General features: G+C 42.5%; 1 protein-coding gene across 1 annotated transcript in view; it reads right to left on the reverse strand.

Annotated features, from left to right (window-relative positions):
• Window positions 1-574: 574 nt before the first annotated feature.
• MRRF (mitochondrial ribosome recycling factor) overlaps window positions 575-10,619 on the reverse strand; it is a 53,694-nt gene continuing 43,649 nt past the window's right edge. The window contains exon 7 of the mRNA XM_069073749.1: window positions 575-1,277. Within this exon, the coding sequence (XP_068929850.1) occupies window positions 1,200-1,277 (78 nt within the window). The 3' untranslated portion in view covers window positions 575-1,199. The remainder of the gene's footprint in view (window positions 1,278-10,619) is intronic.

A 10,619-nucleotide genomic window follows, 5' to 3' on the forward strand; every position in this document is an offset into this window, starting at 1 on the left:
ATGATGTGACCTGGGTTTGAACCCTGACACATCATAGCTGTGTGACACTAGACAAGTCACCCAACTTCTCTGAGCCTTGGCTCCCACATCTATAAAACTGAAGTAGCTGGACTTGACAACCTCTAAGGCTCTAAGATTTTGTTCTTTTCTAAAACTCAGTGCATCCTAACCTCCCTTACAATTCTATATTCCATGTTCTTTGCTCTAACATTGTGTTCTGTTCCTTTTCAGTTTCAACACTGTAAGTTTTAAGGACCCTTTCAAGTTCTAGCATTTGGTGATTCTGAGATTCAACATTTCTGTTCCAAGCTGGAGCTTCTTGCTTTTTCCCCAGGTAATTTTATCTTTTGACAAAATTCTGTAACTTGAGCAATCTTTGACAAGAATCAGTAACTTGGGCAAGTCACTTAATGTGTCTTGAAATACTGTGTATATTGTTTCTAGCTTCTAACTTAACTGAATTTCTGAAGGTGGGCTACTCCTGCTTTTTTTTTAAGTTACTGGAACATGGGTAGTTCAAGTCAAATACTAGTGGGAGAGAAGAGATGGAAATGAAAAATTTCATCCTTGGCTGTTTTGATTCATTTCATTTTATTTAGACTTAATACATCAATGAAAATTCACTACAGGCAGAATACAGAGGCATTTAAAGTTAAAGCCTAGCTTCAGAATATGAATTACTGGTATTCCAACAGTGAACATGGAGTTCTACCTCAGGAACAATCAGTAAGACAAAATGCACCCACTTTCTCATTCAAAAGGAAGAAAATAAGCCCACACTGAATATTCCTTGAGGTAGCGCTTAACAGAAGACAGAGAGATGGTCATAATTTACTAATATTCCTGTTCCCTCAGGAACATCAAATGAAGGAAACTGAGCTTGGCAGGGGCATATTTTACAACTACAAGTATTTACTTAGTGGAGGCGTGCCCAGCATAAAACCACTCCGCATCAACATCAGCTAAGAGTTATCAGCGGTCCAATCCTATACAAGTTGATGCTATGGTGGGAGAAATGAGACAATCTTTTGGCTTGAACAAGACATCCAAAAAGGACACCTCCTAAAAGTAACACAGAAAGCACAGGAGAGAAGAATCCAGTCAACTGCAATACTCTGAAACTTTGGCCCCAATCTACAGCCTAGGGTGTTGTTGCTTCTGCAGACTTCCCACCGCTGGCCTCATTCAGAGTTTCTTTTTTAGCCCAAGAGTTCCTTGGTCTTCAATGCCAAGTGCTTGTCCAGCTCAGCTACAGTGTCATCTGCCATTTGCCCAATCTGTAATGAGACAGAACAAGAGAGTCTAGAATTCCAATCAAGGCAAATTCAGTGCCCCAATCCAAGGATGCCCCCTGTGATGTACCAACCCATGTCACTTGGTGATAACAATATGAGTACATGAAAATCCAACTCCATCCAGAGATCTCTTCTAATTCTGTTTCTCCCTCTGCCTATACCCTCTGATTGGTGGAGAGCATCAAGTCTTGTTGTAAAAAAAAAAAATGACTGCTGAAGATTGTAAAGATAATCAAGTTTGAAAGACTTAAGTAATAACGCCGATCCACACAATGACCAACCACGATTCCCAAGGACTCATGATGAAACACATTATCTATTCCAGATAGAGAGCTGATGGACTCAAGAGTGCAGACTGAAGCATATTTTTTTTTCCTCCTTTCTTTTTCTTTCTTTTTTTGGACATGGCTAATGCAGGAATCTGTTTTGCATAACTATACATATTTGTAATGAGTTTTGGTTTTTTTGTCTTCTCAGTGGGTTGGGAGGGAGAAGACAGAGGGTGAGAATTAGAAACTGGAAATAAAATAAAATTGACTTTTAAAAAATATATATAATTGCTAGGAAGGTCCAGAGGAGATGTTACTTCCCATGTCCCACTCCACCCTTGGTCCCACCTACCCCTAGAGAGAAGAAAGAGGAGATTCTACCATGTAGAGATAATTCTCTGTCCCAGTGGTTCTTAAAGTGCAACCTGGGGACCCCTCAGGGTCCTGGAGATCATTTCAGGGGGTCTATGAAGTTGAAATTATTTTCACTATAACCAAAACTTTTAATTTCTAATATGGTAAATATCAATTAATATATTTAGCCATATAAACAAAAGTTCTTGAGAGGAGGGATTCAATTTTTAAGAGCATAAAGGCATCATCAAAAGTTTGAGAACTGTTACTCTATTCTATTATCATCTGTCTACACTATTGCAATACCCTCCTAACAAGTCTTTCCACCTCTACTCTTGCTCCCCTCCAAGCCATGCTTCATTACTACTGCCAATATAATTATCTGTATGCACAGATCTAGTGAGGGCATTCTTCTGCTCAAAAATCTTCAATGGCTTCCAATTCCCTGTTAAGTAAATTTCAAAATCTTTTGCCTGACATGTGAGGACACCACATAATCTAGTGCCACCTAAACCTTCCACCCTTGTTACATATTACTCCTCTCCACCTATTCTATAATCCAAGTAAACTAGACTACTTACACTTACTATACCCTCCCCACCGAAGACATGATCTGTTATTCCTCTTTGGAGGCTCAGCATTTTGACTGATTCTCTTTGGCCCTGTAACATTCCCCCTATTTCATTTTACATTTTTATAATACAATTTTTGGCCACCCAGGAACATATTTCCTATTGTCCCCATATTACTAGTCCATCCAACACCTTGTTTTGAAGGAACTAATGACATTAATTGAGATGTGCCCAAACTAGTAGTTCTCCAAAATGCTGATGATGAAAGATTAGGACCTTAAGAGAACTGAAGCCAGCATATCTTTTCCTTAATATTCCCTAAAAAGGAATACCTTATATCAAACTCATTCCTTGGTGCCCAGGGAGCTCAAAACACCAGAATGCCCAGTTAGCAAAGCACTGAATCCTTCCCTTGGGACAAGGAGAGGGAAGGCAGCCTGGTACCTTGTATTTACATTGCTAGACTTGCAATCAGGAAGAACTGAAGTGACATTCTCCCTCTCATTCCATCTCTATCACTATAGGCTTACAATTAAAGGTATTGGAGCTTCACTTTTCTCATCTGTAAAATGGCGCTAATAAAGCCTGTAGTACCTAATTTAAAGGTGGTTGTGAAAGTTCTATATCAATATAAGTAAATTCTAGGGTATAGAACAGTAGAAAAAACATTGCTTTTAAATTCCTGGAACACAAACTCAAACCCTAGCTCTGCTCCTTACGACCTGTGTGATCTTAGACAAGTAATTTTACCTCTCAAGGCCTCAGTTTCCTTTTCTACAAATAAGGAAGTTGAATTAAATGCTCTCCAAGATTCCTTCCAGCTCTAAAATCTTTATCCTGTGAATCTGATTCCAAGGCTATAGGTGGACTCTTGGCCAGGATTCTGAAGCTGAAAATATGCAAAACAGTCAAAGTAGGGAGAACTTGGAGCTGTTGGTGAAAGTGAAGCTTTTAGGCCCTCTTTCCTAAGGACCAAGGGACACTTCTCAGGTGGCACCATTACTGCAGTCCCAGGTACTGAAATAGCTCAATTTGGCAAACCAAGTACATGAAGAAATTTGCAATGCTCTGCTTTTGCCTACCAAGTTTAAATACCTTAGTCTCAAATTCCTAGGCTAGCATTATTACTAATAACAATACTATTTACTGTAAAGATTTATGATCTCATCTTCAGTGTAGGTACTCCCTCCACTGCTGGGGATGCAAGCCCATCTAGAAAGGTTGCTGTGGACAAACAATTTATCACCCTATAACCAATCGGGTGATGAATATCTCCAAACATAGCTGAGCTGGCTCTCAAAGAAGAGACAAAGCCAAAGGAAAACTCTTCCTGGAAGCCCTTCCAGCTCGGTATGACCTGGCTGCACTTTGGTTTCATTGCACTGGTCCTCAAGGACTTAAGAATCACCTCTGTGGCTGCGCTACCCTGTTTCCCAAAAAAACTCTGCACCTCCCCAATACAATGCCTTTGCTCAAGCTGCCTCTGTGGCTGGGATGTGGGAGGAGGGGGGCCTGCATTCGCTTCCTGACCTATACCTGTTAGATTCTTACCCAGCCTTTAGAGTTGAATTCAAATGCTATCTGTCTGTTTTTGATCAAGTCACTTACAGGCTGACAGATTTAAAGTTGGAAGGGGCATTAGACATCATCTAATAGAATCCTCTATTTTGACAGATAATGAAATGGAAGCCCAGAGAGTATGACTTGCCCAAAAGTCATACAGGTAGAAGTGGTTGAGCCCAGATTTAAAGTCAAACTTATACCTGTGACTCCAAAGCCAACACTCTTTCTACTCTCTAATACTGTCTCCTAGATAATGTATGCCCTTTAACATATGCAAATTCACAGTCACACACACACACACACACACACACACACACACACACACACACCCTCTAGGCTTCAGTTTCCTTTGATCCTAAATGCCACGTCTTTTAGGAAGCCTTCCTATCCCACCTCCACACCATTCCCCCACCCCCTAAATGGTAATGACCTTCCCCTATCTCAAACTTCATATTGTCTCCAGATTTTTGATATGTTGACTTTGGATTATTGTATATTATAGTTATTTGTGTATGTACCATAATCCTCTTCCAGACTATAAACTCTACTGAAAACAGAGACCATAACTTATTTTTCTGTGGACTCAGCACTGTGCTTTGTATACAAAGAAAGTGCTTAATATCTTGTTCTTTTATTAAACCTTTGAGTAACATGACAGGATGATTCTCAGCACCTCAGTACCCATGTCCTGGCATCATGGAGAGCCCTTAGCAAAACACACAGGAGTTATGAAGGAGGAAACAAGTCAGAGAGCAGCCGACGCAGGGCTGAGGAAGCTCCCTTGGATAATCAGCACCTCCCTCTGTCCCATTCATATTCTGGAATGCCTTCTGTGTGCCAGACCCCACGGACCATGGGGGCTATGGCCAGCTTGCTTGTACTTCTCATTTCTTTCTCCTGTTCTGCTTCTCCATCTGTGTTTTAACAAAAATTATTCCATTCAATTCAAATCCACTTTGCCGAATGCTTCCTGTAGGGTGTGAAGAACGTCCCGGTGGGCACCGGCAGGGATACAAGATTTAGACACGCAGAGTTCTGGCATTCAGGAGCAGGGCGAGCAGCTCATGTCTACGCATTTTCAGGTTTATAGAGTGATTTCTCATCACCCGGTGAGTCAGGTAATGTTTACTATTATTATCCCCATTTTACAGCTACAGAAGCTATGATAAAGGGATGTGCTCACAACCATAAAGTTCTAAAGTGGGGGATACAACTTGAACCCAGGCCTCCAGCATCCCTTCTTCTACCCCATGCTGCTTCCATACAACAGAGTGAGGCCTACAGTACATAATATGATATAACAAACATATCAATAGGTGTAAACACAAGGCTTTGTGAGGTCTGAGGAAGAAAGTTATGCCCTAGAGGAGAGTTTAACTAAGGTCTCTGAGAGAAGATGGCATCTGGGGTGGGTTCCAGGAGGAGAGCAAGAATGAGAATATCATCTTATACTTCAAGGTCCAGCTTAAAAGTTGCCGCTGCTAGCGTGCTCACCCATACTCTCCCCCACCCCAACATCTTTGGTAGACAGGTAGGTGGCACAGTGCACAGGGTTCTGGTCTCATAAAGACCTGAGTTCAAATCCTGCCTCAGATACAGATACTTAGATCTGTGTGACTCTAAGAAAGTCACTTAACTTCCCTCAACTTCAGTTTCCTCATCTGTAAAATGGGAATGATAATAATAGCTTTACCTTCCAAGGTGGTTGTGAGGACATGAAGTAATGAAATGAAATGAAATAGTATTGTGAAGTACTCTACAAACCTTAAAGCATCATGTTAAATGCTAGCTGTTAATAATAACGATGATAAATCACATTTGATCTTTCCTACCCTTCAGCTTCTAACAGTGCTGCATACCTTTTGTGTTCTTGTTCTACTAAATGGTTCACTTTATGGCACTGTATGTTTATTCCATATCATGAAAAAATGGCAGGGACCATATCATCATTATCTCTGTAGCAAAACAACTCCAACGCCTAACAGAGATCAGTACATGATAAGTATTCATAAAAATCTGCTGAAATGATTTAAATTTAATTGGTTATTTCCCACCCTCTACCCCAGGGTCTGGCTTATGTTATACAATTTAATTTCCAACAACTAGAAAGAATATGATGTCATGCATGGAGACAAGGCCTTGGAGCCAGGAAGATCTGAGTTCAAGTTCCACATGTGACTCATATTGATGGTGTGACCTTGGGCAAGTCACATAACTTCTCAGTGCTCAAGGCCAAGGTCCAGCACCCTAGAGCGTGCTCCAAAACGTAAAAGCTACTCTTAGCTAGAGGGTTATACAAGAGAAGATAGCTGGCAGAATTTGGCCCCAGACATTGTTTGCTCATTACTGCTCTACCCAATTAAAACTGGAAACTACAGAGACAGAAGAAGTTTCCTCATTCAGGAGGTTTCCTATGCCAAGAAGTCACTATCCCCTATTCAACAAACATGTATTAAAGATATACTATATGCTTAATTGGGGCAGTGAGGTGACACAGTGGACAGACACTGGCCTGGCATCAGGAAGACCTAAATTCAAATCCAGTCTCAGACACTGTAGCAGCAAGCACCCTGGAGTTCCTAGGGTGGCTGCTCACACAGGTTCTTGGATCTGCTTTGATAAAGGAAGGCAACTCAAAATGGGTTAACAAGCTTACTTTAATCAGTCAGACGTATATCGTTTACCTTGTTCAGGGAAAAAGGTCAGCACCCCGAACTTCAAAGCATACAGGCAGAATTATCAAGACAGAAACAGATCAAGTAGACAGCTCTCCAAACTGTCCAGCCATTACATCCATACCCAATCAACATCTGGGTTTCCACATCTGGGTTTTTCAAAGCCGGGGGACTCTCAACAACGGCTTCCCAGAATTCAGATCAAATCACAGAACACTTCTCAAAGTGAGTCCCAAAACAAAGCTACACATCAGGGCTTATATAGCCTTCTCCTGGCTCAGAGAATGTAACAACCTTTTGGACCCACTGGCCAATCAAAAAGTATCTACTGAAAAACAAAGCCTCCCACCCCAGGCTTCAGGTGCACTTTAGCCTAGGGGCAGGGAAGATCTTTCAAATCTGCATTCCCATTACAGACACTTACCAGCTATGTGACCCTGGACAAGTCACTTAACCCTCTTTGCCTCCGATTCCTCAGCCAAGCACATACACCAAGTGTCTGAACCTACAGTTCCTCTCATACTGAGCAGGATTACTATGCAACAACTATCATCACACTTAGGGGGGATTCTGACTGAGAGGCGTTCAGTCATAACCCCACAGATGGTAGCTTTGCCCCATTGGCTCCTCAGAGTTTCCTCATCTGTAAAATGAGCTAGAGAAGGAAATGGCAAACTACTCTGGCATCTCTGTCAAGAAAACTCTAAATGGGGTCACAAAGAGTCAGACATGACTGAAACGAATGAACAATAACAAAAAAGTATAGAATACTATTCTAGGAGCTGGGAAAAACACAATTTAAGCTTAATCTTTAGTTACATAATGAATACAAAAATACATCTGTATACAGTACTTTGTACTTTCCAAAGTAGCTTCACAAATACTATCTCATTTTTTTTTGAAGGGGGAAGGCAGGGCAATTGGGGTTAAGTGACTTGTCCAAGGTCACACAGCTAGCGTCAAGTGTCTGAGGCCAAATTTGAACTCAGGTCCTCCTGACTCTAGGGCTGGTGCTTTATTCACTGTGTCACCTAACTGCCCCAATACTATCTCATCTTATCCTCATGGCACCCTCATAAAACAGTCAGCGCAGGAATCCCTATCCCTGTTTTATAGACTGGGAAAGTAAAGCAGAGAAGAATGAAGTGATCTGTCCAGTGCCACACACAGTCAGGCCTTGGCTGAGCTGGGACAGGACACCAAGTTCCCTTACCTGATGGCAAGACACCTTTTGTGCTATACTGGGGTGACAGCCCTGGTCTAGAAAACCTGCCCTGGATCTGCTGGGACTGGATGGCTGCTTGGAACAGAAAAGGGGAGAATTGGAGGAAAGCTCAGAAAAGGAATGAGAAAGGGGATAGGACCACAAAATCGCCAAGAACTCTTCCAACTCTGAAGTTTTGCTTCTGTGAACGGGGCTGTAAGGGACCACAAAGACCCTCTAGTCTAATCCCCACATTTTATGGGTGAGGAATCTGAGGTCCAGAGACCAGAGAAGAAAAGTGATGCCCCAGTTCACACAAGTAGGTAAGTGGCAGGAAAAGACAAGAACCCAAGTTTGGGTTGAGTCCTTTTTCTAGCATGGTGCAGGCTGTGCTAGGACCCCAGGGCCTTTCTGGGCTGGCCCAGGCTTAGGCACATGGCTGGGCTTCAAAAAAGGAGGGAAATGGATCACTTAAAGTCCTCTCCAAAAGCAGGTCAGCCTTCAAGGATACCTTTCCCCAAGTATGCCTGAGAGTCAGGGGAAGGAGTAGCCCCTGAGGCAAGTTCCTGGCACTTAGAATCGATGGCTTTTCTGTTTCTCTGCCTCTCAGCAGCCAGTACTCAATTTCTTCTCTGTCCCCATTGGCAGCACGGTTAGTTTATTTCTGAGTGGCTTCACTTCTCTGAAAGGTTTGTAGTGAAAGGTTCTTGGCCGAAGACGCCACCCATAGCTGCCAAGTGCTTTCATGTTTAGCAGGCCTGTTTCAGCAGCAGGACAGACTGAAGGTAAAACAGAAGGCCGGCAGATGTCAGAGCCGGAGAGGGGAGGACCTCAGTCCTCACTCAGCACAGCTTTGCCAGGCCAAGGGGCTGGGGGGAGACTGGGAGGGAAGGAGGGAGGAGAGGGAAATTAAACCTATAGGGACAGAAGTCTAGAACTGCATCTTTTCTTTCCTATAAACCCAAGAGGAGACAGTTAACCCCTTCTTCTAGAGAAGTAAAGACAAACGCTCCACTGTGAAGGAAGTCAAATACTACAGCAGAAAACACTTGGAAAGGCAGGGCAGGGTGGTGGAAAGGGTATAGGCTAGTGTGAGAATTCATGAGCTGCGAGTCCCAGACTGTCCCACTAACTTGCTGTGAGATCTTAAAACAGTCAGATCCCTTCTCTGAGTCAAAATTTGGTCACCTAAGAAATGGACACAATAATCCTTGTACTGCCTACCCTCCGTGCTCCTGGGAGAAGAAAATACATTCTTTAAAACTATAAAGTACGACTGAATTTCAAGCTGTTAAATGAACTATTATTAGGCTCATATTAAAACTCGTGCATACATAAAGGAGATTTGGAAAGGGGTTTGCAATACCCTGCAAAGGTTTGGAAACACCCCCACAAAGAATCACAGCCCTTTGATGGCATTATTGCTGGCCTCTTGTCTCATTAGCAAAAACTCCAACTCAATATTTTACATGACGAATGGAGGAAATGAAACCATAAACAAAGGTATACTTCAAAAGATCCATGATTTCACCCTTGTAGGTTTTCCCCATGACCAAGAGAAATCAAAATTCCTCCATGATTCAGTAGTTGTCTTCCTGAATTGCTTTGGCCAAAAAATTAATTATCTAGTGGCCAACCCTATGGTGATGGTGGACTTCTCCGTGCGGAGAGACTGGTCTTGGAGTAGTCAATTATAGATGATCATAGACTGAAGGATAGAAGGGAACCTCAGAAATCATCACCTTATAGATGAGGAAATTGGCTTAAAGAGTCACAAACAGTAGGGGCTTTCTGCTCATAATAAAGCAATACAAGAGATAGTGTGCAAAAAACATCCTGCTAAATGCTGCATGAAATAGAGCTGCTTCTTTCTAGCTTGGGAGGAGCTACCAGGGTTTGTGCTAAATGACAGATCATCTTTCAGGTCCCTTCCAAGTCATTCCATGGTTAACATTCTATGTTTAAAAGTTAATCCAGGTGTATGTCCTATGTCCTGATGCTTTGGGTTCTAAAGTTGTTTCCAAAAATATTTTAACATTATTTCTATATTTTTTACATATGACATCCAACAGACAACAAAGCAACATAGAGAGCTGATCTCTGAGCCAGAAAGACCTGAGTTCAAGTTCTGCCTTTTCCTTTGGGCAAATCCTTTAACTTCCCAAAGCAAGAAGCAACTAACACTCTAAGTTGGAGAAAGAGAGGAGTTTAATCACCCAAGAGTTTTCTTTGTCAATTAAAGCCTGGGTCCAGTCCCTGACGAGCTTCTTGGAGCATTTTTCTCTTACCCAAGTGGCACTCTTGGCTCTGCTGCTACTGTTGTGGGCAAGAGGCCAATACAGCCTGGATAAATAAGGAAGGTTTGCCAGTCCCAAATGTTCCAGGACTTCTCACAGGAAAGCACCAGCAATTTACTGATGCAGAGAAGGGACTGTGCAGCCTCAGGAGCCCTTCTTTCTCCTGCCCAAAATGCCACCAAAGCCCACTGGGCTCAGCTCAGGCCTTCTGTCCTGCCTGGTCTACAGCCCCAAGAGCACTTTCAACTTCTCTTTCATGGACCTGGTATGGCCTCTGAGCATTTGTCATTTAAAGAAGCAGAAGAAAGAATGAGGCAAGAGTTAAGGGAAGTAGAATCTACCTACTAGGTATGTCTGAGGGAGGGAGGGAGGGAAGGAAGGAGGGAGGGA

The sequence above is a fragment of the Petaurus breviceps genome, unplaced genomic scaffold (assembly GCF_028583685.1).
Source record: "Petaurus breviceps papuanus isolate PSGF00001 unplaced genomic scaffold, PetGlider_PUasm1.0 90879, whole genome shotgun sequence".
NCBI classification, from domain to species: domain Eukaryota; kingdom Metazoa; phylum Chordata; class Mammalia; order Diprotodontia; family Petauridae; genus Petaurus; species Petaurus breviceps.